The 27,022-nt window shown below is 47.9% G+C and overlaps 1 protein-coding gene across 1 annotated transcript in view; it reads right to left on the bottom strand.

Annotated features, from left to right (window-relative positions):
- The window catches only part of bnc2 (basonuclin zinc finger protein 2), a 265,041-nt gene that overhangs the window by 9,304 nt on the left and 228,715 nt on the right, over positions 1-27,022 (bottom strand). Inside the window, 1 exon segment of the mRNA XM_065003821.1 lies at positions 9,330-11,842. Coding sequence (XP_064859893.1) covers positions 9,330-11,842 — 2,513 coding nt within the window.

Raw genomic sequence — 27,022 nt, forward strand, 5'->3', positions numbered from 1 at the left:
TCTCCTCCCGATCTCTAAACATATTCACTGGAAGTGTGTCAGGCTGCAGTTATATTCTTGGGGTTATATTTTCCTCATTTAGAGGCCATACACAGATTCCTTCATTTATCAGATTTAGCCTCTCTGCCCCATCTCCCTGTCTCCATCACTCTGCCACCACTATTTCACTCCCCCTCTTCCCCATTCCTCTACCCCCCAAACCAAACTCCTTCGTTCCCTCACTCCCTTCTCCACCTCTCCCTCCCTGATGACCAGTAACGTGGCAGGAAAACCAAATTGACAGTCTCATCTTCGCCCAAAGACGGGGGAGGCCTCTTGAGAGGCCATTTTGTTTGTGCAGAGTAGGAGGAGATGGAGAGAGGCTAGCTAGCTAACGCGTCTGTCCCAGCCAACGTTAATCATCTTTAGGCTCCCGTCTCTCCTCCAATGGCCCTGTCCTTCCCTCTGTACCGTGTGTGTGTGTGTGTGTGTGTGTGTGCGTGTGTGTGTGCACTGTCTAAATGAGTCATAATGAGCAAAGTGAAGTCATATTAAACTGACGCTGATGGTTCTTTGCCTCTGCTGTCATGTGGGGTTGTTATGTGATGAGGTTTGGAGAGGAGAGGTGGGAGGATGATCGAGGGGTAAAACACATTCATCATTATCTGTCTTTATTCTCTACTAGCTGTACTACCTCAGCAACACACACTGAAGTTCAGTTCAGACATAGCTGGAGAAACTTGATCAAAAAGTTCATAAAAGGATTATTCCTCTCAGGGGTTGGTTACACAGACTCCATAGACACACCATGGAGGTTTAGATGGAAGGCTAAGTCACAGATCACATCAACAAAGCCCTGGCATTATATTAGCCTACAATTACTTACAGAATGTGAAAGATTTGCGACGCTTATTGTTCCAAACGAAAGCCTTCTGAAAGTGATTCTCTGATTCTCTTTTTGTCTTTATCCACAAAACCCAAATGTATCAAAGATAAATTAACATAAAAGTCCCCTTTCATAGTGTAATGTCATTAACATACTGTTCATCAGTAGATATTTTGTATTTTGAACTCGGGATCTGTGGCTAAATTAAATAACACATTCTCTCTATAAATGATCAGGCCTTTGTTTAAGCATGGCAAATCAAGAGACTGCAGCTTCACTCAAGTTCTACCAGAGACCGGGCCCACATGGCTTGAAGGGAGCAGGGGAGGAGGAGGGGAGAGAGGGGGAGGAGGAGGAGGGGAGAGGGGGAGGGGGGGAGGAGGAGAGAGAGGGGCAGGAGGAGGAGGGGAGAGAGGGGCAGGGGGGGAGGAGGAGAGAGAGGGGCAGGAGGAGGAGGGGAGAGAGGGGCAGGAGGAGGAGGGGAGAGAGTGGGAGAGGGAGGAGGAGGAGGAGAGAGAGGGGCAGGAGGAGGAGGAGAGAGAGGGGCAGGAGGAGGAGGGGAGAGAGGGGCAGGAGGAGGAGGGGAGAGAGTGGGAGGAGGAGGGGAGAGAGGGAGGAGGGGGAGGAGGAGGCGAGTGAGGGGAGGAGGAGGGGAGAGAGGGGGAGGAGGGGAGAGAGGGGCAGGAGGAGGAGAGAGCGAGGGGGAGGAGGAGGGGAGAGAGGGGCAGGAGGAGGAGAGAGTGAGGGGGAGGAGGAGGGAGAGAGAGGCAGGAGGAGGAGAGAGAGAGAGGGGGAGGAGGAGGGGAGAGAGGGGGAGGAGGAGGAGAGAGAGGAGGAGGAGGAGGAGGGGAGAGAGGTGGAGGAGGAGGAGGGGAGAGAGGGGCAGGAGGAGGAGAGAGAGAGGGGCAGGAGGATGAGAGAGAGTGGCTCTCAAACGTAATTAACCTTCACTCTTTGCATCCCTCCATCCGTGTGGGGACGAGGGGCTGCCGCACACTAGTGCATCATGGGAAATAAGTGCGGGAAAGCACCTGGTGACAGAGTCCTCCGATGAAGGGATGAAAATGAATAAAACAAGGAAGAGTTTTAATATAAACATGTAGAAAAGTGAGAGGGAGGCCCTGTCGTTGATTTAGGAAAATATGATTAACGAGGATAATAAGGCCGATGATTACTGGTCGGCACGCCTTTCAGACGTTAATCATACTACCGCTGCTGCCACCGCTGTGTGTGTGTGTGCCGCCCTCCACAATAAATATGCAATCATTTACCTCTGAGCTGAGCGCCTGGTGGCCAGGGGGCTGGAGGGAAACACTGTACTGTTACTGTATTGATGTACAACTAGCAGCTAGATGTTAGAGGACTCTCTGTACTCTATTAGCCGTGTGTGTGTGTGTGTGTGTGTGTGTGCGCGTGTGTGTAAAACAGCAGTATGCTATGTTGTTTATCCTGTTAGTTAACCACGCCATTGATCTGTATCTTTACATCTACGTCACCATGTAAATACAAAATGCCCCCCCCCCTCTCTCTTCAAACGCTTGTGACACTATTGTCATTTCCCATTGTCTTTTGTTGTTTCCCTCAAATATTAATATGATACCGTAGATCAAATGTCCTTGTCCTCCCCTCTAATTGACTCTGACATCGGGGCTTTTGAAGGTAGCGTTTGTTTGATGCGCCTACCTACGATCCTCTGGGGTGTCACTCCACTGTAGAGAAATAATTGACTAATGGGATATGCTGAGGTACCTGGACAACCTCCTGTTGTTGGTATAGACGTCAACATCTCGCTGTGAGGAGAGAGAGGAGAGGTGGTGGGGGAGAGGAGGAAGCTGGTTATTAGCACTGCATATTACAGACCTGGATTTTGCATACATTATCTGGTTGGAAACAAATGTCTGGGTGCCCCAGCAGATTTAGGCTCAGATACGGTTTCTGTTATAGATATTTTACATTCTAAAGCTCAAATACAAGGGATGAAGAGAAGGCATACGGTTTGGTTTACTGAGATTAAATATCATTATTCTGTGATATAATGAATAGATTATTATAATTACAGGTTATATTGCATTAAATGTATTTAATTAATCATACAGTTACTTATCAGATTATTTTAAATATAATAATGATTGGTTTCATAATATCAGAAATAATATGTTATCAGCTGTGGAATTTGTAACATTTTGTAGTGAATCTTATGAAAAATGTCATTTGAAACTACTCAAACTTTATGTAGCAGCAAACCAATGTCTGAGGCGTTGTGGTTTCCCAATCCTTCCTCCACAATAATATTATCAGAGGGGAAAAGTCCTTATGAAAACGACCAAATTATTTTCCCATGTTACAACTACAATTACACTGCAGCATGCATTATGTAGTTAAGGGATTACCCAGGGACACATCTGATTGGTGTTCGGCCAGAGCCCTGACTATAGCTTCAATAACCCACAATTCCTTTGGCCCCGCGATACCCCTCTGTTGTTACGCTTCTCTCCTTATTCCATAGGAGCGGCAGGCTCAGTAATACATCCCATATGCTACCAGGAATTTATGCGCCACACAAAAGATCCGTCCCGAATGGCACCCTATTTACCATATAGTGCACTACTTTTGACCAGGGTTCTGATTACAAGTAGTGCACTATATAGGGTATAGGTTGCCATTTGGGACATACTCAAAGTATGGAAACAATAGTGTACTTAGGTGTAACTCACCCACATCTTGGTCTAAAACCGTCTTCCTTCTAAGATCCATATGTTCACAGCAGTGATTGTCCTCTCTTCCTGCTACACACCTATCTATTCATCAGTGCCTTATGTTAAAGCGCTTCTGGAATTTATACGCTTGTGTTTCTGGTAATCGAGTCAAACTGTCACACGCACATCACTAGGGCAAGATTCCACAGTCACTGTGACACCGTGTCTGTGAGCGTGGGTTGAGGTTCATGCTTCACTATAAGCCTGTGGAAGACATTTGGGTTCATCTTTGAGCCAAGATGGAAGACGAAACACAGTCTAATTTGACCTCGCTCCCTCACAGTTGCACCTCTCTATACTACAGCACCCACTGCCTCTTGGAAACCAAATCCTTTACTGTGAGTGAGTCAGAGGATCCTAACTAGTGCTGTTTTTCACTGATTCGTTTTTCCCACCACTGTCATCCCCTCCTCGTTTAGTGCCGGAGTTAAGTGTTTTTTTAAAGGCCATTACGGGGTCGCCGCGGCAGATGCTAATACAAGTGGGGAGCGCTAATGTCGGAGAGCGCCCAATAAAAAAGATGGACGGCTAAATTATATAGTTGGGAGACAAGCTGGGGCAGTGGTCGGGAAGGATGACGGGCGGGGGAGGGCTCTGATTCATAGTTCTACCTTGACTTCCACTAAATAAGGAAGTAGGCCGTTGAATTAGGCCTCCTCATTGGTCAGTTTGGCCATGTGTGTCCAGCTCCTGAGCAGGTATTGGTCGGCTTACTTGCCACTCATTCAGAAATGTGTGAAGTGAGTCTTTGGGATGCCTCGATACCATTGGCGTTTCCGTCATGGTAATTTAGTATCTAAACATTTGTTGAGATGTCTGTTCGCTGTGGGGAGGCTGTTATTTGGATCGTATCAAACCATAAGGTCAGGGCTATTTGTTTAATATCATATTTTATTTTAGTGCAATAAAGAGACTAATTAAAAATACTGTGTACATTACAATGAATGAGTGAGCCTCTGTAAGACTATATGCATCTATAGGAACGCATCAGCTTTTGAGTTTGTGTGATTTTATACGTGCACAAGCATGTGTCTGTGTTTGTGTGTGTGGTTATGCGAGACAGCAGGCCTCTCGTGCCCCGGGCGCTCCCTGTCCCTAAAGCCTCGTCAAAGAGGGTAACGAACTAACGCATCATCCGCGGCTGTGTCAAACACACGCATCGGCACGGCAACGCATCCTTTAATAACACTTCCTGTCATCTCCCTGCTGTCGGCACCAGCTGCGTCAGGTGAGCGGCATGATTTCACCTTCTCTTCTCCTCCGCTAACTCTATTTTACCTGTCTCTTCTCCTCCATCCCCCCCTTTCCCCCTCTCTCCTCCGCTCACTCTATTTTACCTGTCTCTTCTCCTCCATCCCCCCCTTTCCCCCTCTCTCCTCCGCTGACTCTATTTTACCTGTCTCTTCTCCTCCATCCCCCCTTTCCCCCTCTCTCCTCCGCTAACTCTATTTTACCTGTCTCTTCTCCTCCATCCCCCTTTCCCCCTCTCTCCTCCGCTAACTCTATTTTACCTGTCTCTTCTCCTCCATCCCCCCTTTCCCCCTCTCTCCTCCGCTAACTCTATTTTACCTGTCTCTTCTCCTCCATCCCCCTTTCCCCCTCTCTCCTCCGCTAACTCTATTTTACCTGTCTCTTCTCCTCCATCCCCCTTTCCCCCTCTCTCCTCTGCTAACTCTATTTTACCTGTCTCTTCTCCTCCATCCCCCCTTTCCCCCTCTCTCTTCCGCTAACTCTATTTTACCTGTCTCTTCTCCTCCATCCCCCCTTTCCCCCTCTCTCCTCTGCTAACTCTATTTTACCTGTATCTTCTCCTCCACCCCCCTTTCCCCCTCTCTCCTCTGCTAACTCTATTTTACCTGTCTCTTCTCCTCCATCCCCCTTTCCCCCTCTCTCCTCTGCTAACTCTATTTTACCTGTCTCTTCTCCTCCACCCCCCTTTCCCCCTCTCTCCTCTGCTAACTCTATTTTACCTGTCTCTTCTCCTCCATCCCCCTTTCCCCCTCTCTCCTCTGCTAACTCTATTTTACCTGTCTCTTCTCCTCCATCCCCCCTTTCCCCCTCTCTCCTCCGCTGACTCTATTTTACCTGTCTCTTCTCCTCCATCCCCCCTTTCCCCCTCTCTCCTCCGCTAACTCTATTTTACCTGTCTCTTCTCCTCCATCCCCCCCTTTCCCCCTCTCTCCTCCGCTAACTCTATTTTACCTGTCTCTTCTCCTCCATCCCCCCTTTCCCCCTCTCTCTTCCGCTAACTCTATTTTACCTGTCTCTTCTCCTCCATCCCCCCTTTCCCCCTCTCTCCTCTGCTAACTCTATTTTACCTGTCTCTTCTCCTCCACCCCCCTTTCCCCCTCTCTCCTCTGCTAACTCTATTTTACCTGTCTCTTCTCCTCCATCCCCCTTTCCCCCTCTCTCCTCTGCTAACTCTATTTTACCTGTCTCTTCTCCTCCACCCCCCTTTCCCCCTCTCTCCTCTGCTAACTCTATTTTACCTGTCTCTTCTCCTCCATCCCCCTTTCCCCCTCTCTCCTCTGCTAACTCTATTTTATCTGTCTCTTCTCCTCCATCCCCCCTTTCCCCCTCTCTCCTCCGCTGACACTAACCCATCTCTCATTTTTCCCTCTCATCCACCTACTCCATCCCCTCTTCCCCTCCCTCTATCCCTGCCTCCATCCCTCTCTCCTTGAACAAGTGCCAGAGTCACCTGCTCTATTTACTTGGTGCTAATGAACAAACAGGAACAGAATGAACAGATGCCACTGAAACAAGGAACTTAATAAAGGCCCCGGGTGGAGAGGGGAGGCGGGTGGAGGGTTGCTGTTGAGACAAAACAACTGAGAAAAACTAGAGAAAAAACTCCTCAGAGAAGCAAATTAGATTAGGAGGGGGAGAAAACACACTCGCTCTTTATCTAAATAAAAAAGTGTCACTTGTCACCACGGCGTGCTCTAACACAACATAACATGTTTTTATCTCTTTCTTCAGAGGAGCTGGTTGAGTGAGGCTTCTCCTCTTCTAGAGCTCTAGAATGTGGCATATGTCATTATACTGGGAGCAAAGGCATGCTCTGTGTGAGTGTGTGTGTGTGTGTGGGGGGGGGGTGCATTTGTTACACTTGAAGTCATGTCTATTTTCGAGGGGCGTTGGGGAGGAGATGAATTTACATTTCCTTTCAAGGGCCCTTTTTCCACCGACACCCCACTGTGAAGACAGACTGGACCGTTCAGTCAAATGGACATGCTTGTTTACACGGTGGTCAGGGGAATAGACCTGGCAATGTCACACACAAGGCCTTTACTTCGTTTTTTTTATGATGCTAATAACAATGCTAATGAGTCACACACATTTGATAGGCTATTTTCAAACCACTCTTAGGCCAGTCGAAGTCTAACTTCAAACATCCCCTCATACAAAAAAACAAAACAATTGTTAGCAATTCCTTGGAGAGCTAAATGCTAGTTGCTAGCCCAGGGCACTCTGATGTTGTGTAGCCTCAGCATGTGTTGTGTTCTGGCATCAACCTGCTGCTAGCTTTAGTGGGTGTGTGTATTCTGGGAGGGTGTGTGTGGGAGGTTGTGTGTTCTGGGAGGGTGTGTTTGGATAGGGTGGATGTGCTAACAAACCCAGGTAGGTAGAGCGTGGCTAGCCTCACCTCCTGGAGCAGGGCGCTAATACATGCAGTGGCTTGACAGACCGCCGTCTACGTTAATGTATGCTACCTCACCTGTCAGTAACGAGGTGAGTGAGGGGAGGTAAACAGGGGTATATCTCAGAGTGGAAGATTGTGTGTGTGTTCTGGCAATGACACCCTACTTCTCTGAACTTTGACATGACAGTCAACAGATGCCACTGTATACCTGTTACATTATAAGGTGTATCTCTGCTAATGGTGCGTTTCACTTAACATATGGTAGGTGACGCCTTAATAATTTCACTCCATCTAAGTAATAAAAAAGACTTCACTGCAGTTGAGTAGCTCATCAAGAAAACTAATCTACTGTCCTAAACTTCCCCGTTACTAATTCCACAATTACTGATATGATGAAATATCAAATAAAACGATACATGCACCATACATACATCCACAACATTGTCAATGTTTCTAATTACGTCATGTAATGTCAAAATGAAAGGACAAAACATATGTAATGAACCTACCTGTAATAAATGCCTTAATTGTTAGTATTTTTTATATATATATATATATATACACACACAGTACCAGTCAAAAGTCTAATTCAAGGGTTTTATTTTTACTATTATTCTACATTGTACAGCGTTGTACTATGATATAACACATGGATTAATGTAGTAACCAACAAAGTGTTAAACAAATCAAAATATATTTTATATTTAGATATATATATATATATATACACACTACCGTTCAAAAGTTGGGTTCACTTAGAAATGTCCTTGTTTTTGAAAGAAAAGCACATTTTTTTTGTCCACTAAAATAACATCAAATTGATCAGAAATACAGTGTAGACATTATTAATGTTGTAAATGACTATTGCAGCTGGAAATTGCCGAATGTTATATATTTTTAATATTTTTATGCAATATCTACATAGGCACATTATCAGTAATCATCACTTCTGTGTTCCTATGTCATGTTGTGTTAGCTAATCCAAGTTTATCATTTTAAAAGGCTAATTGATCATTAGAAAACCCTTTTGCAGTTATGTTAGCACAGCTGAAAACTGTTGTTCTAATTAAAGAAGCAATACAACTGGCCTTCTTTAGACTAGTTGAGTATCTGGAGCATCAGCATTTGTGGGTTCGATTACAGGTTCAAAATGTCCAGAAACAAAGACATTCTTCTGAGAAATAAAGACTATTCCATGCGAGAAATTGACAAGAAACTGAAGATCTCATACAACGCTGTGTACTACTCCCTTCACAGAACAGCGCTAACTGGCTCTAACCAGAATAGAAAGAGGAGTGGGAGGCCCCGGTGCACAGTGAATAGGCGACTCCGGGATGCTGGCCTTCTAGGCAAAGAAAAAGCTTTGGCCAATGAAAAGAAAAGATGAAGATGGGCAAAAGAACACAGACACTGGACAGAGGAACTCTGCCTAGAAGGCCAGCATCCCGGAGTTTCCTCTTCACTGTTGACATTGAGACTGGTGTTTTGCGGGTACAATTTAATGAAGCTGCCAGTTGAGGACTTGGGAGGCATCTGTTTCTCAAACTAGAAACTCTTAAATACTTGTCCTCTTGCTCAGTTGTGCACCGGGGCCTCCCACTCCTCTTTCTATTCTGGTTAGGGCCAGTTTGTGCTGTTCTGTGAAGGGAGTAGTACACAGCGTTGTACAAGATCTTCAGTTTCTTGGCAATTCCTCGTATAGAATAGCCTTCATTTCTCAGAACAAGATTAGACAGACGAGTTTTAGAAGAAAGTGTGTGTGTATATATATATATATATATATATATATATATAGTTGTATCGTTTATCTCAAATTGTTTGTTACTTGTCGTGTTTTTTGTGGACCCCAGGAGAATAGCTGCTGCCTCCGCAAAAGCTACTGGGTTTCCAAGTAAACAAATGAATTAATAACACCAGTTGTATCATAGTATTCATTCATACTCTACTGATATTTAAATAATTAGTCAGAAAAATTGAGGCAGTCAAATTAAGAACCAATTGTAAGCCAAGAAAAAAGACACTGTTAGTGTGTATATATGTGTGTGTGTTGTACGACACTCACCTGTCTCTGCTCCGTCGGGAGGGGAAGGCGGCGTTGCAGCCGGACACGGTGCACACGTGCATCTCTTTGAGGTGCACGTTCTTGTAGTGCAGTTTGACACTGTAGGAGCTCTTGAAGCTTTTCTTGCACACGTAGCAGATCTTGGGGTCGTTGGAGTTGGGGCTGGTGCACAGTTCTCCCTCGGGGGAGTGCGAGGAGGGGAACTTGGGCGGGCTGGCGCCGTAGCTCATGGAGGAGATGAAGCTCTCGTGAAGGGCAGCCATGCTGGCGGCGGCGGCTGCAGCAGCCGCCATGCCCCCGTTGTAGAGGCCGTACTGGCTCATGCAGAACATGTCGTAGGTGGGGTCGTTGAGCTCCTCCTTAATCTTGATGGCGGGCTGGTGGGGTGAGGGTGAGGAGCGGCTCTTGGGGTCTTCCATCTCCTTCCTCAGCTGCGCCTCCTCATCTCTGGCCTCCAGGTCCTCCTGGTCCTTTTCCAGGTTGTTGCCTCCTCCTACTCTGGAGCTCCTGGAGGAGTTGAGCCTCAGCCTCTGGTGCTGCTCCTCCACCTCCATCATCTCCTCGCGGTAGGACATCTTGGAGTCCGAAGTCTCAGAATCGTTCTCAAAGTCTCTCTCGTGGTCCTGGTCCTCGGAGGTGAAGCTGTCCATGCAGCGAAGCTCACCGCCTGGGCCTCCTCTCTCGCCCCTTCCGCCCACGCCTCCGGGTCCCTCTCCCCGGCAGTCGTCCTGGTCGTGCCTCATCAGGTGTCCCCTCATCAGGCCTGGGCTCATCTCATCCTGGGAGGGGGACTGGTGCCCGCTGCCGCCGCTGTGGTGGCCATTGTTGTTCCCTCCTCTGCTGTTGTTGTTGTTGTTGTTGCGGTTTCCATTGATGTTGTTGTGGTGGAGGTGGGAGGAGGGGTGGTGGTGGTGGTGGTGGTGGTGACAACTGTCGTCATCATCGTCGTCTTTGTCCTCATCGTACTCGTCCGCCACATCAATCACCTCCTTCTCGATCTTCACCGGCATGCTGGACTTACGGGGCTTCTTCTTGGGGGTGGGGTCCGTGTTGGTGGCAGCAGCTGGATCCTGCTGGGGGATACTGGGGGTGGGCAGCCTGTGGTGGGACATTAGCCCACCTTCAGAAGACATATTGTGGGCGTTGTGGGAGGCTGCGGCTGCGGCGGCAGCCAGGAGCTGATGCTGCTGGTCCATCAGAGAGGTGTTGTTGGTGGTGGAGGGCAGGATGGGGCTGGTGGGCAGTGACACTGGAGGACTGACCAGGTGCTGTGGGGACAGCAGCGTACGGTAGAAAGGGGGCACCGGCTGGATGGGCTGCACCGACTTCAGGGAGGGGAAGACCAGTGGGCTCTGCAGGGGTGACTGGAGCATGGTGTCCAGGGGCGGGGTGGCGAAACCCAGAGGTGGCCGTCCGGGACTGGTGAGGGTGAAGCCGCTCTTGGCGCTGGAGATGACGGGCGTGCCGGGGCCCGACCCACGGATGAGGTCCTTGTCGCGGTTGTTCCTCAGCATGGGCATGTGCAGGCGTGGGTTGGGGTTGGCGCTGTGGCGGTTGCGGCTGCGCAGCGAGCTGAACACCATGTTGCAGCCCTCGATGGTGCAGCGGTGCTTGATCTTGAGGTGTACGGCGTTGTAGTGGATCTTCAGCGTACCTTTGTCGTAGAAGGTCTTGCCGCACGAGTTGCAGCACACACGGCCCTTGCGTGAGGTGGCTCCCATGCGGCGCATGCGGTGCATCTTGGAGGAGAAGGATGAGTGGGTAATGCTCTTGGACTGCTCGCTCTTCACAAAGTGGTGGTGGGCCTGGTGGTCGTTGAGGGAGTTGGACCTAGGCCGTGGGGTCCCGGGTTGCCCCTGGCCTTGCTGCTGCTGCTGGCCTTGCTGCTGCTGTTCCGTCTGCTGCTGGGACGGCTGGTTGGAAGGAGTGGGCGAGATGGGTGATGCCCGGTTGTTGGGCTCCTGTTTGGGCTCAATGGCGTTGTTCATGCCCCCCAGGGCTCCGATGCGGCTGGGGCTCTGACCGCTGCTGCGGAAAGGGCTGAGGGATACTTCGGACTCGCTGCTCTCCACCGTCTCGCCCTGATTGGGTAGGCTGGCCTCGCGATCCCGGTCGTGGAGGCCCCGGAGGCCCGACTGCTCCAGCGCCAGGCCATTGGGGGGCAGTCCCAGCATGGGGGCCGACACAGGGTTGATGTACTGGAACGGCAGCAGGAAGGCTAGACTGTTAGGGATGTTCTCAAAGTGGTGGATGCTGGACGGGCTGCTGGTCTCCATGTGGTTGAGGAGGCCTGGGCTTCGACCGCGTCCCGTGCTGTTGCTCTCGATGAACGTCCGGATGCCTGAGTCGGTCTTGGAGGAGGGCACGGTGACCGCCTGACCCTCCTTCTCCTGGATGGCCATCAGCTCCACGATGGACTTGGTCTCTCCGAAACGAAGGAACTGCTGCAGGGTGATGATCTCCTCTTCCCGAGACATAATGGACCAGCGGTCCAGCACCTTGCCCGCAGCATCCTAGAGGCCCAATGGAAAGACGAGAGAGAATAGACAAAACACACAAAAGTTATTGATTGTGCATAATCACCATGGTCGGTCTGAGGTCGAGAGGGAGCGGGGTGGAAGGGGGTAGGGAAGGGGTGTTGTTATCGGCTCATGAAATTCAGAGGCCCCTGAAGCGACAAGTAAAGATTGATAATAGAGCTCTGATAATAACCCTCCTCCTCTTCCCTGTCCCTCTTTCCCTTCCCCCTTTCTCTCCTTCCTTCTTTACCTTTCATCAGCTATGCATACACAGTCATTAGGCACACAGCGAGAGGAACAGGAAGAGTTTAATAAAGTCTAAAAGCAAACAAATGGAGACCGCTGGGGCCGGTGGGGCTGGTGGGCTATTAGTGGGTACCTGTGAATTCTAACCATTTCTGGGGACGTTGATCTATTCGCTGTGAGACTGTTTAACAAAAACAGCCCGTGAAAGATGTGAACTCTCGCTGAGAGTCCCTCAGAACAGCGCACGGCACGCAGCTCCGCTATGTTTACTGCCGCGATGACAGCCGGGGAGAGAAAAGGCTGCTAAAAGAAAGAATGGATTAATTAGCGCGAACCACTAATCGTACCTTGCTACTTGGCAGCCATTTTTTATAGTTTCCTCTTATCTCTGAGGGAATCTAATGAACAAAGTAAAATGGAGTTAGGAATATTAGTCTATGGGGGGTTAAGTCGACTTTGACATTAAAATAAGAACATCCATGTTAATTTAAGTGCGTCTTTAGAGGTGACACTGATCTGGCATCACGTTCATTAAGAACAGACCTGGGATCAGTTTTTATGTTAATGAGGTTTACGGGATGCATATCTCCCATCAGATTCAATACTAAAGAAGCAGCCATACTTTATCAGTGTGACCGTGTCAAGAGGAAAACGCATGTGCTTGCATTTACACTGCCTATGGAGAGAAGGTGGGAGGGAATGGGAAATGTAATGAAGTAAATGTTGACAGGACATATTTTACATGGGCCTTGGTGTTTCCCAACCCTGTGCTTGTGGAGCCCTGTGGAAGCGTGGGAAACAAAGTTTCCATCCTGGGAGAAAAGAATGACTCCGATGGGAGAGCTCTCAGCATTATTCCAAGAGGAGCACTTTCCTTGGCGGCCGTCTCTTTTGGAGATGGTGCTATTAACCACAGAAAAATAAAACGCCTCGAGTTTTGAACAAACATGCGCGTCAATTGCCAAACGTCGAGACATGGCAATGGATTCTGGGAAAGGAATCTTGGCAAGACCTGAACCTGAACTGAAAGAGTTTGCGGTCGAGCTCAGAGCTTTGATACACAGAATACTGACCCAGTTCTGTTGTCTCAGACTCTGAACCCACTGGTGCTCTGACTGTGTACTGGGAGGGTGGAACCCAGCAAATCACTAACAGAGATTGGCACATCCTGTCAACTAAACAACTTATTTGTTTGACAGACTTTAACAGGTGTTAGTATGAGATTCAACATTGGTGCTAATCAATTATCTAGACATTTTATTTTAAATTTAAGTCCCACATTGCTTGTTCACACGGGAAGAAAACGGGGCTGTGTGCACTACAGAGCTGCTACTTTGTGAATGGTGTGAGTGTGTGTGCATATATGTATGTATGTATGCATGAGTGTGTGTGTGTGTGTTTATTATATGAGTGGTGGGGATAAACACTACAGTTTACTCTGCATGGTCCTGTGGGACCTCTGCAGCCCAGTCAAGTGTGACTTCAAGGGAACGACAGTGCAACCACAACAATTAGAAGCAACGCTAGGGTACTGTTCCCCGTTCACACCCCGTTCCTTCTCTCCTGCCTGGCAGAATCTATCAGAGATACAACAGTCTAAGAGGGTGTAAAAATACATCACAAAGGGCCTTAAAGGGAAAAACACAAGATAAATGTTTAACAAGACAGAGGGAGAGAGAGAATGGAAAAGGAAGTGTGTGTGTGTTCATGTGTGTCTGCATGCGTGTGTGTGTGTGTGTGTGTGTGTGTGTGTGTGTGTGTGTGTGTGTGTGTGTGTGTGTGTGTGTGTGTGTGTGTGTGTGTGTGTGTGAGTGAGAGTGAGGGGGGTAGATAGAGAGTGGTTGCACATCATGCCCTTAGACATACAAGCCAAATGAATCCTTGGGAGACGGAACATCAATAGTAACTGGGGTTATTTGTTGTTAAATATACATTAAAAAAACATTTTACACTTTCATTCTGTGTGTGTGAGTTTTTCGCTTGGAGCTATATGACATTAAATTGTAGCCTGGGCACTATTATTTCATAGCTGCACGGCCCTTGGGGCATGTGGATTTCCATCAGGTTCCATTGAAAAAAGTTCAATTAGAAAGTGTATAATTAGGCAGAAAGATAAGAAATGGAGAGAATTGCTCAGAAATAGTCACTTTGAAATGTACAACGGGAGTCGTAGAATAAGGGTCAGATACGTTAATAAACGGACAAGTACATAACAGGCACGTACGCACAAGGGACACAAACTCACCAAATGATTGGTGCAGAATGGAATAGCTATGACACATTCCAATATACGTGGTACTATTTTGGATCTGTTGACTGTTACAAAGTGACACTAATGAAATACAATACAGCAAATTTGATCAGAGGTAGGTTATGGATTAGAAGAAGCCCAATAAAAAGGTAGGCCTACACTGCACTGATCAATCAACAATAAATGTTCCTCACTTACCCTAACCACTGAGGAGAGAGTCAGCCATTGCTGTTTCAAAGGTTCAAAGGTCCAAGTCCCCTTAAAAACCCATCACACGCAATTTATCCTTGTGCTTTTCAGAACACTGTCCGGACACAGACAAGTATGGCTTATGTTCTTATCATATTCTTCCCTCCCATCCCTTCATCCCTGCTTGTTGTTCAATCACGATACAGGTCAGTACTACGGCTATGGAGAGAGAAGGCCCGTACTGCAGTGGGGGCTAGGAAAACACACGGCCCAGCCTCCGTCCACTGTTCTGCTCTGCTCCAGATGCTCCTGAAGCACAGTCAACAGGGCTTAGGCCACGGAAGGGGAGAGATAGATAGATGGAGAGAGAGGGGTGGGGTAGAAACACAGACAGGAAGAGAGAGAGGGTGAGGGAGAAACTCCAGCTTGCATTTACTGAACCCCACACCAACCAGAGTGAGTGAAGAATATGAGGGGATTAGCTTGACTACAGTTCCTGGTCCAGGGGGAAACCTCATGTGCTTTTTATCTCAGAAACTCCTCATTATTATTCGGCCATTTTATAACCCCTCTCTGTTTACGCTGTGTAATAGTAGATGTTTAACGTGTTTTATGGTAACACTATCAAAGTACAGACCACAAGAGCTGGGCAACCAACAATTCTAAATAAATATTAACAGATAATAAAACATAACATATTCGACAATGAACAAGAACATGTTTCATTACATATTTTAGTCAAAGCAATGCTATTTGATGGTATCATGACTGGGCTTCATGTCTTTTATATACAAAAACAACTCTTTAGCACTTTTCTGTAAATAAACTTAAACTGTGAGACTCGATCCACGTTCAAACACAAAGATAAATCAAACGCCGCTTGTTAATTGAATGCTAACTTCCTAGAAGATGAGAAATGACGTCTAACACCACAATAGCTAGTGTGTGTGTGTGTATACACACTGTGTACATATCATATCTCAAATTCCGAGACAGCTGATGTACATATTTGCACACAAACACAAAGTCCCTGTAGTGTTAACCACCTCTTGCAGCCCACTCTGCATTAGCGCATTAGTCTAGCGCCGCCGCCGCGGTGTGAGTAACAAATGTGCCATTAGAAGCACTTTTTACAAGGAGGCACTCATCTCCCAATTAGCCTAATGTTGGCCCTCTCGTTCCCATGTATTTTCCAGCACTGCCCCCTCCACCCCTCCATCCAACTCCAAGTAATACCTCATTAATCCCTCCCCCTCGCCCCGTTCCTCCTCCCTCCAGAGGTATGACAGATCACCCTGTCACTACACATCCCAGAGTCCTTTAAACAATGCGGATAAACCTCCGTTTGTGAGGTTAATGACAATGAAACAATAATTACAGCAGAGACGTGGCGGTAGGATACTTAATCTAGTGGACGGCCCTCTACCCCCTCTACGTTATTACTTTATCCACAGTGTTCGTGTCACTCGGAATTAATCCGCCCGACGACGGCTGTGTTTATTTATCTTGCAACCGGTTGGCTCGCTAGCGGCGTTCCCTGGTAATGTTTGCTAGTAACGGAGGTGCCCGGGTGTTGTCGGGGGCGCCCGGCCCAGCAACCTGCCGTGTTAAATGATGGCTGACAGGAGAAGATGAAGATGGTCTTGTTATGGGGCCGGGGCAACGCTGTCAGATTAAAACAAAACAGACAATTATACAATTAGCTGTAGCACTAGTATTAACAGGCTGCGCTGAGAGAGAGAGAAGCTGGGAGGTTTTACATAGAGGACTAGAAGGAAAACATACACATACATCACTAATCATCACCTATCATAACCAATGACCCAGTCTATTTGGCAGGGAATGGAGAGTGATCCTGCACTCCTCACGCAAGGCAAACAAAGCTAATATCAACCATTAATATCTATGGGCTGTTAGCTGTACAGTCGACAGTCGTGTTCTGGGGTTTGTGGAATAGGGGATCTGTGACCCAGATATAACTAAAGATGTCATAATGGGGGTTATCGGTCTTTCTAGGCTTTATGATATATACATTATATCCAGTAAGTGCATCTTGGCCCTAATAGATGTAGGTTACAATGCATAGGCTGGCTACGCTTGAGGCAGATTCACCAAGGGCAGAGCGATGCGACCAGCCAACCACACGGCTGTATGTATTACCCTATCGCCGCGAAGGAGACTACTGGCTGGCCGTGGCGTTGGAGTTGAACCCTGGGAACCACATTGATCCACCAATCAGCTTGCAGTGCCGCGTTCCCCCAGAAGACACCAGGGAATCCCCTATTGATCCCTCTCGGCCGCTCTCTCATCCCCAACGTGAAAAAGAAACGGCCTCTATCCCCACGCTCGCCACTTCAAGGGAGGTTAAGCACGAGTTCCTTGTGATCTGAGAAGGTCTTGAACCTTGTGGCTTCCCTCCTCCATGTTCTGTTTCTCTCCCTCCCTTTCTCCCATTATTTCTTTCTCTTTCTATCGCTCCATGAATAATGTATTTGGGTAGTGGTGGTGGCGAGAGGGGTGCCATGGGGGATGGGGTTCACAAAGTGCCTGGAGCCATCAAGTCAGAGGGCTAGGGCTGTCTCCAGCCCCTGCTCCGCTCCCATTGGCTCTCTGGTGGCAAGGTCGGAGGTCATTGGTTGAACAACCAGCACCACTTCCTGCATGGTGATGATGGGTCACAGGGGAGTGGGTCGACCCAGACGTGGGCGGAGGACATTTGTAAGGAACCGGTACTCTGCGATCTCGCTTAGCTAACACCATGTTCTCATTTAAACTGAATGCTTTGTATGTGAGAGAACATACTTTAAAGATGGCGAACGCTTTACATTATTTTCTGCATTATCCTACATAATTATATCTGATTGGTAAAAGGGCATTTTTAAATGTTTACTTCCAATTGAAATGATACAGTAGTGCTATTAGATAATGGTGTCATGTATTACAACACTCAAAGGAAACAAGACACTGACACTGTCTTAGAGGAAACAATCAGAAACAGTCTGGAGGGAGAGAGAGAGAGAGCGGGTGGGGTTGGGTGATCTTAAAGGACTCATGATGACCCCCTGAGGGGAGTGCGACTCACCCAGCCCAGGCCTGGAGAATCATCCTGTTTTCCATATAACATCCCAGCCGCCCCTTAAAAAGACACCCTGACGTCTAAACCAGGTGGGATTCAATAAAAGTCTACACATGGCCCTTCTGCTGCGGCGCGTTCATCATTCTTACTAGAACTTGGGAGGGGGAGGCAGATCAGATATGGAATCCGGGTTGATGCCTTTTCCGTTATTCAATTAAACCCAGGCACTGCAGGTCGTGGTCAATATGATGCTCATCAGTGCCAGAGACTCCTTCAGAGCCAGAATGACTGGGGTCTGCTCTCTCTGCAGTGTGAGTGAATGTGACTGCTTTTTCACTGAAAACCAGACACAGTGATCAAGCAATTCAAGCAGACTAGCCCAGAGATACCCTGGCTCTGCCTCCCTGGTTGCTCTCCAACCTGATTTAACTCAAGGCTTTGGTAAAATATTCATGACGACGTGTCGGTTGTTGCTTAGGGCGCTAATCGAGTGGAGTGAAATTTATAGTGGTGGTTGCATGCAGGCGGTTTAGGGCCTTTCTACTAGGACAGATAGGGTGAGTCACTCTCTGGCACTCCTTGACATCTAAGTGGCCCAGGGCGAGCTGTTCCCCCTCTTTTTCCCAGGGTCTCTCCCTTTCTGCCCCTAAAGAGTGTCTGGTAACCTCTGGTTGTTTAAAAGCTGTCCCTCCGCAACCCTTCAAAGGGAAGGAGGACGGTCCTTTGGCCACAGCCCAGCAGAGGTGCAGATGGGACGGCACATGGAAGCCATTTCGGGGGCCTCTGCGCCACAGTGGATTAGGAAAAAAAATCTTTGGAGCTGCCCAGGCTTCAGATCAGTTCAGAACCTTTCAAGATGCGCCCGCAGCAGTTAAATCTTAGCACCGTCTGGCCGGGCTTGGACTGATCTATTGATTTCGCTGTCTTTTTTCACAAGGCATCCAAGCTAACGTTTTGGCTAGCTAGCCCCGCTGTGCTAAGCAGCCGTGTCCTCGGTCTACAGTGTAAAACACAGCGGACCCAGAATACACCCAGGGGGGACTCCTCTGAGAAGTGAGGGAGCAGTAAATGAGAGAAAAGAGAGGAGGGAGAGAAAGGAGGGAGCGCCTGATGGTTCACATTAATTGAGGATGATTCGTGTGATGTGCAGCGTTTGGACGTGGCCAGGCCGGTCTGTCCTGGGCCTGGGAGACAGATGTGGGGGCCGCTGTTCCTCCTCCAGGGGCTGAAAGGAGCAGTGAGGCGGCTGAGAAATGGCCTGTCTGTCCAGGGGGGTGGAGGGAAGGGGCTGCTTTGGTGTGATGTCCTGCTTTTCTCTCCCTCTTATATCACATCTCCTTTGTCTTGATTACTATTTTGGCAAGGACCACGGGAGGAAAGGTGCATTAACATGTGCTCACCATTTGCTCCTTGGCTCTGCTCGTTGGCTTACAGTATGTTTCTGTTGTATTCTGATGTATGTATGTGTTGTTTCTGTTCTCCCTCAGTGTAATACCTGTCCCCCCTCTAACAGTTGACGGAGAGAAACAAGTCTGATCTGTTTGAAGATTAGCCCCGCTGGAGCGAGGACAAGTAAAACATTGATACTTGATATTTGTTGTGTTTTCTACCTAATATGGACTAATGACACTTGAGAATGAGGTTCCAACCTTCACTAATCATCAACTTAATCTCATAGTCTGTCTGCCCATATTTTACAACAGAGAAAGCCGAGGTGTAATGAATTATAATTTAATACAATTCTTCAAAGCCAATAAACATCAACTCCTACGTCTTGCCATTTATGTAAAAATACATCAAATATGATTTCTTATTCCATTCTTACCTGTGATCAACCACAACTAATTTAATACACAGTGCTCATTGTAAGCTGAAATAACTGAGCACGAGAAAATAGACAAAAACACACAATGTACTGACTCCTATCTGCACATGGTGATTTTCCAGTGTCTCCCATCATCATCCTGCAGGAGTAGTGGTGTCTATAACACACCATTAGGGGAGCTCTCTGCCTACTGTGTTTTACTGGGCTAGCATGCAGCAGAGAGAGGAGAGAATGAGCTAATGGACTCTTTACTTAATGTGATTAGAGCCATTATTGACATGCTGCCAGGAAGATGCAAGACCATTAACTCAACTCCCACCACTCCTCCACCCCCCTGGTTCCACGGCAGCTCTGTACCCTATTTCACTGCCTGCCTGCCTCCCTGCCTACTTCCCTGCCTTGCCCTGCCTGCCTGCCTGCCTCTCTTCCTGCTGTCACACACAGGGGCCCCTAGAGAAGTACTGCACATGTTTTTATCGTTGTTCCTGGGAGTCATTGTAGCGTCTCGCAAAATCCCACCACGCTTTACAGCACAGTACACTGGCTTATCAGAGCACACTGGCTTATCAGAGCACACTGGCTTATCAGAGTAAACTGGCTTATCAGAGCACACTGGCTTATCAGAGCAAACTGGCTTATCAGAGCACACTGGTTTATCAGAGCACACTGGCTTATCAGTGCACACTGGCTTATCAGAGCACACTGGTTTATCAGAGCACACTGGCTTATCAGAGCACACTGGCTTATCAGAGCACACTGGTTTATCAGAGCACACTGGTTTATCAGAGCACACTGGCTTATCAGAGCACACTGGCTTATCAGAGCACACTGGCTTATCAGAGCACACTGGCTTATCAGAGCTTATCAGAGCAAACTGGCTTATCAGAGCACACTGGCTTATCAGAGCACACTGGTTTATCAGAGCACACTGGTTTATCAGCACAGTTTATCAGAGCACACTGGTTTATCAGAGCACACTGGTTTATCAGAGCACACTGGCTTATCAGAGCACACTGGTTTATCAGAGCACACTGGCTTATCAGAGCACACTTTATCAGAGCACACTGGTTTATCAGAGCACACTGGTTTATCAGAGCACACTGGTTTATCAGAGCACACTGGTTTATCAGAGCACACTGGCTTATCAGAGCACACTGGCTTATCAGAGCACACTGGTTTATCAGAGCACACTGGCTTATCAGAGCACACTGGTTTATCAGAGCACACTGGCTTATCAGAGCACACTGGCTTATCAGAGCACACTGGTTTATCAGAGCACACTGGCTTATCAGAGCACACTGGTTTATCAGAGCACACTGGTTTATCAGAGCACACTGGCTTATCAGAGCACACTGGCTTATCAGAGCACACTGGCTTATCAGAGCACACTGGTTTATCAGAGCACACTGGCTTATCAGAGCACACTGGTTTATCAGAGTAAACTGGCTTATCAGAGCACACTGGCTTATCAGAGCACACTGGCTTATCAGAGCACACTGGCTTATCAGAGTAAACTGGCTTATCAGAGTAAACTGGCTTATCAGAGCACACTGGCTTATCAGAGTAAACTGGCCCCCCGGCAACAAGACATACATGTAGAAGTAGTGCAGTACATCTGTCTGTTCACTCTAATCCACTTGAAATGACAGAGCAATAACAAGCTGTAAACATGACTGGTCCATCAAGGAACAATAGATCAGATCGATTGTATTGCATGTTTGACGGGGGAAATGTAATTGTTGCTGTTTGCTTTGAAATGACTAACATGAACAGGATTCTGTTCAAGTGTCCACGAGGAAAGTAAAAGGTATACTTAAGTAGGAAATTGTCCCCCCCCTGTTTCAAATTACAATGGTTCAGCCGCTCTGGTTTTAAATGGCCTCATTGGGATTGTTGCTTGGCATGTGGGTCGGCCCATTCATCTTTGAAGAGGTGGGTGGCACTGTTGCTGCAGTGTGATTTACACTACCCCACCTGAGTGCCAGAACACATCTATCCCTGTGGCATAGCAGTTCACATAGCCAGCGGCGCCTGGAGAATGTGTGTGTGTGTTCGGTGTGTGTGTGGAGTAAGTAACTGTTAGTATGCATTTGGGCCACAATGTGTGTTTTCTTTTGTGTGTTAGTGTACATACTTGGTGTGCGTGCGTGTGTGTGTGTGTGTGGGTCTCGCAGGGCACTGTTCCAGGTCCCTGGGCCTGTCTACTGTCATAAGTACCATAGTGGTGATTACTTACTGCAAGAATAAACATCATCCCCATGTGCCCAGCCTCTCTGCACTGTAACGTATACATGAAGAAACGCTATAGACCATCAAAACACACAAGACCCCCAAAATAAAATCAAGCCAAACATGTTGTTTTGCCATTTGCGTGCGTGTCAGCACATGTAATACATTTGGATGAATAGCTTTAGTTTTGGACGCTTCAAATGAAACCCAAGTGGCTTTGAAAGGTAGAGAGAAAAGAAAGAGTGGAATGTACAGGACACTGATAGAGGAGAGGAAAACAAAGGTTTTAGAAGGCCGGGGGACGCCAGGCGTGGGGAGGTGGAGATTGTGGAGCCCTTGTAGACCTGTGTGTGTATGTGTGCGTTTGAGCCATCCATGCACACACACATCTGGTCTGCAACACTCTGTCCATTACAGTGGACTTTTCTACTTTCTGATTTTCATTGTTCCTCACAGTCTACTAAACCCTCTTCTCCCTGGAGAGCCCCTAGCTTCACCATTCCTCCTTCGTTCCCTCGCTCATTCCCTCGCGCTACAATATGTGAAATGACAGGCTGCTATAATACACAGGTTTGTGGTGTGCGTTCCACTCTCTGTGGTTTTCAAGGCCTACCTTGAAATACTTCAAATGTTCTCCTTTCCCAAACCCCAACATGTGTTTTTATGGCAGACGACATGTAGTCCACCTCAGCTCCACTGCCTTAGCTCTCCTACTCTACTCCGGTAGAACTACAGATCCCAGTGGCACAGAGCTGCAAAACGAGAGCTGTCATTTTGGTTCAATAGGGAGCCCTGAGAGGGTCATACAGGCCCTTTACAAGTTCATTGTTTATTTTGTTGTTGGGAGGCAGAAACCCAAACCCCTGTGATTCCTGGCGGGACCAGAGACGTGACGAGAGGACTGTCAGCTCCCCATAACCGGCCGTGTAACTTCCTTTAATAAATGTCAACTCCGTGACCCTCTGGCCAATCACGGGGCTCCACGGTGGGCGGCGGCCACACAATGTCTGGGGCTGGCCCTGTGACACAGGAGGAAGTGGAGAGGGAGACAGTGTTTGTTCAGAGGGACACATGGGACCACCTGGAGACCAGGTTCCAGGACCAAGGGAGGAAAACATAACCTCCAGAGGTGACGTGTGTGTGTGTGTGTGTGTGTGTGTGTGTGTGTGTGTGTGTGTGTGTGTGTGTGTGTGTGTGTGTGGCAATGCGTGCCTGTTAATCAGAGACATAAGCATGTTCATATCAATAAATCCAGTATGAACATACATGTACCGGTATGTAAGTGTGTGTAAGTACATGTATGTGTGTGTAAGTACACGTCTCTGAGTGACTGTGTGTAATGTAATACTATCCCCCATTGTTTGGGTCTGTCTCGTCTGGCGGTGCTGTGTAGTTCAGTGCAGGGACTATCGATCCCTGGCCCTGTGGTCTAAGGGTTCCTGTCAGTAAACTCATTGAGCCGGGGCACCCTCTGTTCCCCCCCCCTGCCCCCACATAGCTACAAGCTAAACAGCCATCACAGAAACTCAATACGGCCAGACAAGTCCTGCTAGCCAGTACCTTCCCTCCCGCTAGGTCCCGCGAGGCTAACGCTAAGTCAATTCAGACGTGTAGCATCTCACACCAGTCTGAACCTGTTGTTGCCAGGGCTAGCGTGTTAGCGCTAATATGTCTCTCCATACAAATTACAAGCCGGGGGAAGAGGGACTAGATGCAATAAATATGGATTAGCTAATGTCCAGGTCCTCTCAGGTCTGTTGGGGTGGCTAGTGTTAGTGTTAGCGATAGCCGCTAAAGGAACGGGTCTGTCTGCGGCTTAGAGGTGGCGGGGGAGAGGGGAAGTGAAGCCTCACGGGAGCTCCTGGTGAGTTCTGGGAAATGAACTCCCTGCTTCCTTTAAATATTACTGTCTTATGTAAATGGGGAGAGGGAGAGGAGGGTGGATATCATTTAGAAAACAATTAGTGGATAATGGAAGAGAGGATGAGGTGATGGTGTTTTTTATTTGAATATTGACCAGCCGGAGGGTTGGTGGGTTTATGGGTCAAATGTCGTGCTGCTCACCTTGTCTGAGTTGTGTGTGATTGATTCTATTACGGTGGTATGGCTGGTCTGTGTGTACGGCTGGACCCTGACAGAGAGAGTGGGATGGGAGCACAGCTTTGGATGAAAGGAGAGGTGGAGGGAGAGGTGAGGTGAGGATGAGGTCAAGAGGGGGGGGCAACGTTTCCACTATAACACAATGGACATATATTGATCTATAGCTTGTTCACAAATCAGATTTACTACCTTCTGGTATCTGACTAGGTTTTAGTTATTCAGGGGAATGTCTGTAAACGTATCTCCTCCTAATGTAAATTCATCCAAACTCAATACAGGTCAATGAAAATATAGCCAAGAATATCTCTCACTTTTTCTTCTCTTTGTTACTTTGTTTTGGTAGTTTCACCAAGAGCTTAGCTTGATTTAGCAGGTTTTAGTAGCGGTGCTACAAAGAACATATGGCTCAATTCTAGTCAGGAATCACACCGTGTCAACACATCACAGCCCAAATGAATCATCTGGGAATCTGTGTATGTGTCATGACACATTTGGTACGTGTATGAACTCTATTAGAGTCAGAAGTCGTGTGGAGTCACTGGATACATGGCTGGGAGCCCATTGGCTGAGGTACCAAGCACTGTTTGTCCCTCACTGGCACCCTTAGCTCATGTCTGACTGCCACTTCTAGCTTTCCTGTCATGGAAGCCAAAGACAAAATACCAATTGACCTTAAATGGACAATAAAGTTTTTTGGAACATGACGTGACTGGCTGGCTCAGTGGTACTGAGTTGATTTGACAACTGGTCTGGGGCCAGTGAAGGTAAATGAGGGCTTAGTGACAGTAAGCTATTTTAATCGCTGATCTAAGGACAGTTTGTACATACTCCTACAGATGAGGAGGGACTACTGTCTGCAGGTGGTTGACTTTGGAGAAAAGTACAAGGTTTGGAGAGATAAAAAAACAATCCTCAATGATAATTGAGTCTCTCATTCACACACACACACACACACACACACACACACACACAGGGTATGCTGGGCCAGGTCTGGCTATGTGTGTGCCGTTGGCAGTCCCTCTGGGCAGATGTGGGGTGTGTGCCAGGGGCGTGCAGTGAGAGAGGGCCAGTGTGCCCCTGGCACAGCCTGCTAGCTGCTTTGAAGTGGAGGGGCAGTGAGCAATACAGCGCCCGGCGATGTAATCCCTTTAAACACCATGGAGAAATACAAGGACTCCTCTCTGACTGTCCGACTGTGTCTTTCTGACTGTCTGTCTGTCTGTATGTCTGTCTGAATGACTGACTGTCTGTCTGTGTCTGTCCAACTCAAAAGGCTCTGAAGGCCAGCTGCTGTGTCCACAGGTACAAGCATATGATAGCGGGTGCTAACCACACACACACACACACACTTGAACACGCTGAGCTGCATTGCTTAGTGAAAGTCAGTCTCCCCGTTAGGTTTTGTCTGGCTGGTGGGTTGGTTGAGAGTCAGGGGGCATTCTTCAGAGGGTAGGTCAGACCAGCACCAGGCCTGTAAGCACAGCAGCCATGTAAAGTGTACCGCTAGACTGCATTCCTCCTGGTCCAGCTCTCTCTCTGTCTCACACACACACACACACGAATGCATGCACGCTAGGACACACACACACACTCTCTCTCATCTCCTCAAACACCTTAAGCCTTGCCAACACATAAACACAAACTTATAGACATTATTTTGTTTGGCGTGTGAACGGTACTAGGCAAACAAAGCTGCTTGGCTCTGGTTCCTCCCTAAATGCTATATTTCTCTCCTACACGTCCTATATGGGATGTCTTGAGATCTAAACAACCATGAGAGAGAGTTTGGTTCTGGGTCTGGTGGTCATTACAGCTTGGCAGGTTTACCTGGGAGGAAAACATTCCTGCTCTACAATCTCGGTGTGTGTGTGTGTATGTGTCTCTCGAGTCTGTTCATGACCTCAATATTTGGTCACAGAGCAGAGACAAACATGTGGAAATATACTGTATACTGGTCTATAATACCTTTACATTGACCCTTGATATGAGCATACAACTAGCTACATGTGTTTTTATCTGTCAATACTAATGTACTTGAGAATTCCATAAAAACCACAGGACGGAATCCATGTAAGTTGACTCTTTCAAGCCAAATGAGTATTGGAAAGTGACCTCAGGCTCATTGTTCAAGCATGATGTATTTTTATGTATGGGTGGTTTAGGGTTATCCTCATCACTATCCCATGACATATTTATATAATATCTAGCTAGACTATATCATATAGAAACACATAATCACACATATTTACTTGACAAATTGTCTAATGACCCATCTGACTCTTTCCTTGACCCTGCTAGCTGGTTCCTAACACACTAAAGTAGCTCTCTGTCACACTGATGGAATTATTTATGACCCCAGATCCCATGGCTGGGTCGACCACAGCACCCATCCACCCAACAGTCTAACCGGCACCATCAACTAATAATTCTACTCCCTGCTCTCTGGGGGGGCGGTTGTGTTCTGTGTGATGAGAGAGAAAGATGGAGTCACTGAAGCACACAGTGGCAGAAAGGAAGAGAGGGGGAGGGAGGGATGAGAGGAGGAGAAGGGGGAGGGAGGGATGAGAGGGAGGAGGAGAAGGGGGGATGAAAGGAGGAGAAGGGGGAGGGAGGGATGAGAGGAGGAGAAGTGGGGGGGATGAGAGGAGGAGAAGGGGGAGGGAGGGATGAGAGGAGGAGAAGTGGGGGGATGAGAGGAGGAGAAGGGGGAGGGATGGATGAGAGGAGGAGAGGGGGGGGGGGCTAAAGTGAAAAGTCATGCCAAGGTGCAGAGGGGGCCTCTACAGTCCACAGGGAACGATGGCTACATCTATGGTTTAGTACTCAAGTGCTATTAAACACTCCTTCTTCCTCTCATTCCATCCCTCCTTCCCCCCTTCCTCCTCCTCTCTCTACTAACTCCCCAGGTCCGGGCCAGGTACAAATGGCTATTTGCTGTACAACTCCCACAACATGTTTGTGTCTGCTAGCACAAGACCCTAACAGCGTGTAAAACACAAAGAGACAGAGAGAAAGAGAGAGGGCCCTTTTCTCTATTCACAAAGTCCCCCCGGAACACAAAAGCTTTCTGAATGGAGAACGGAGATGTCAAAGTGCTATTAGGACGGCCGTGCTGAAAGAGAAGCGCAGACAAGAGTCTCCCCTGTCAATAGAACCTTAATGCGCCAAGGAGCTCCAGAAGAGCCATTGTGTGTGTGTGTGTGTCGTTTTAGCCTCGTGAACGTAGAGTATGGACACTCGCTCACACACACACGCCCA

This window comes from Oncorhynchus nerka, linkage group LG18, assembly GCF_034236695.1.
Source record: "Oncorhynchus nerka isolate Pitt River linkage group LG18, Oner_Uvic_2.0, whole genome shotgun sequence".
Lineage (NCBI taxonomy): Eukaryota > Metazoa > Chordata > Actinopteri > Salmoniformes > Salmonidae > Oncorhynchus > Oncorhynchus nerka.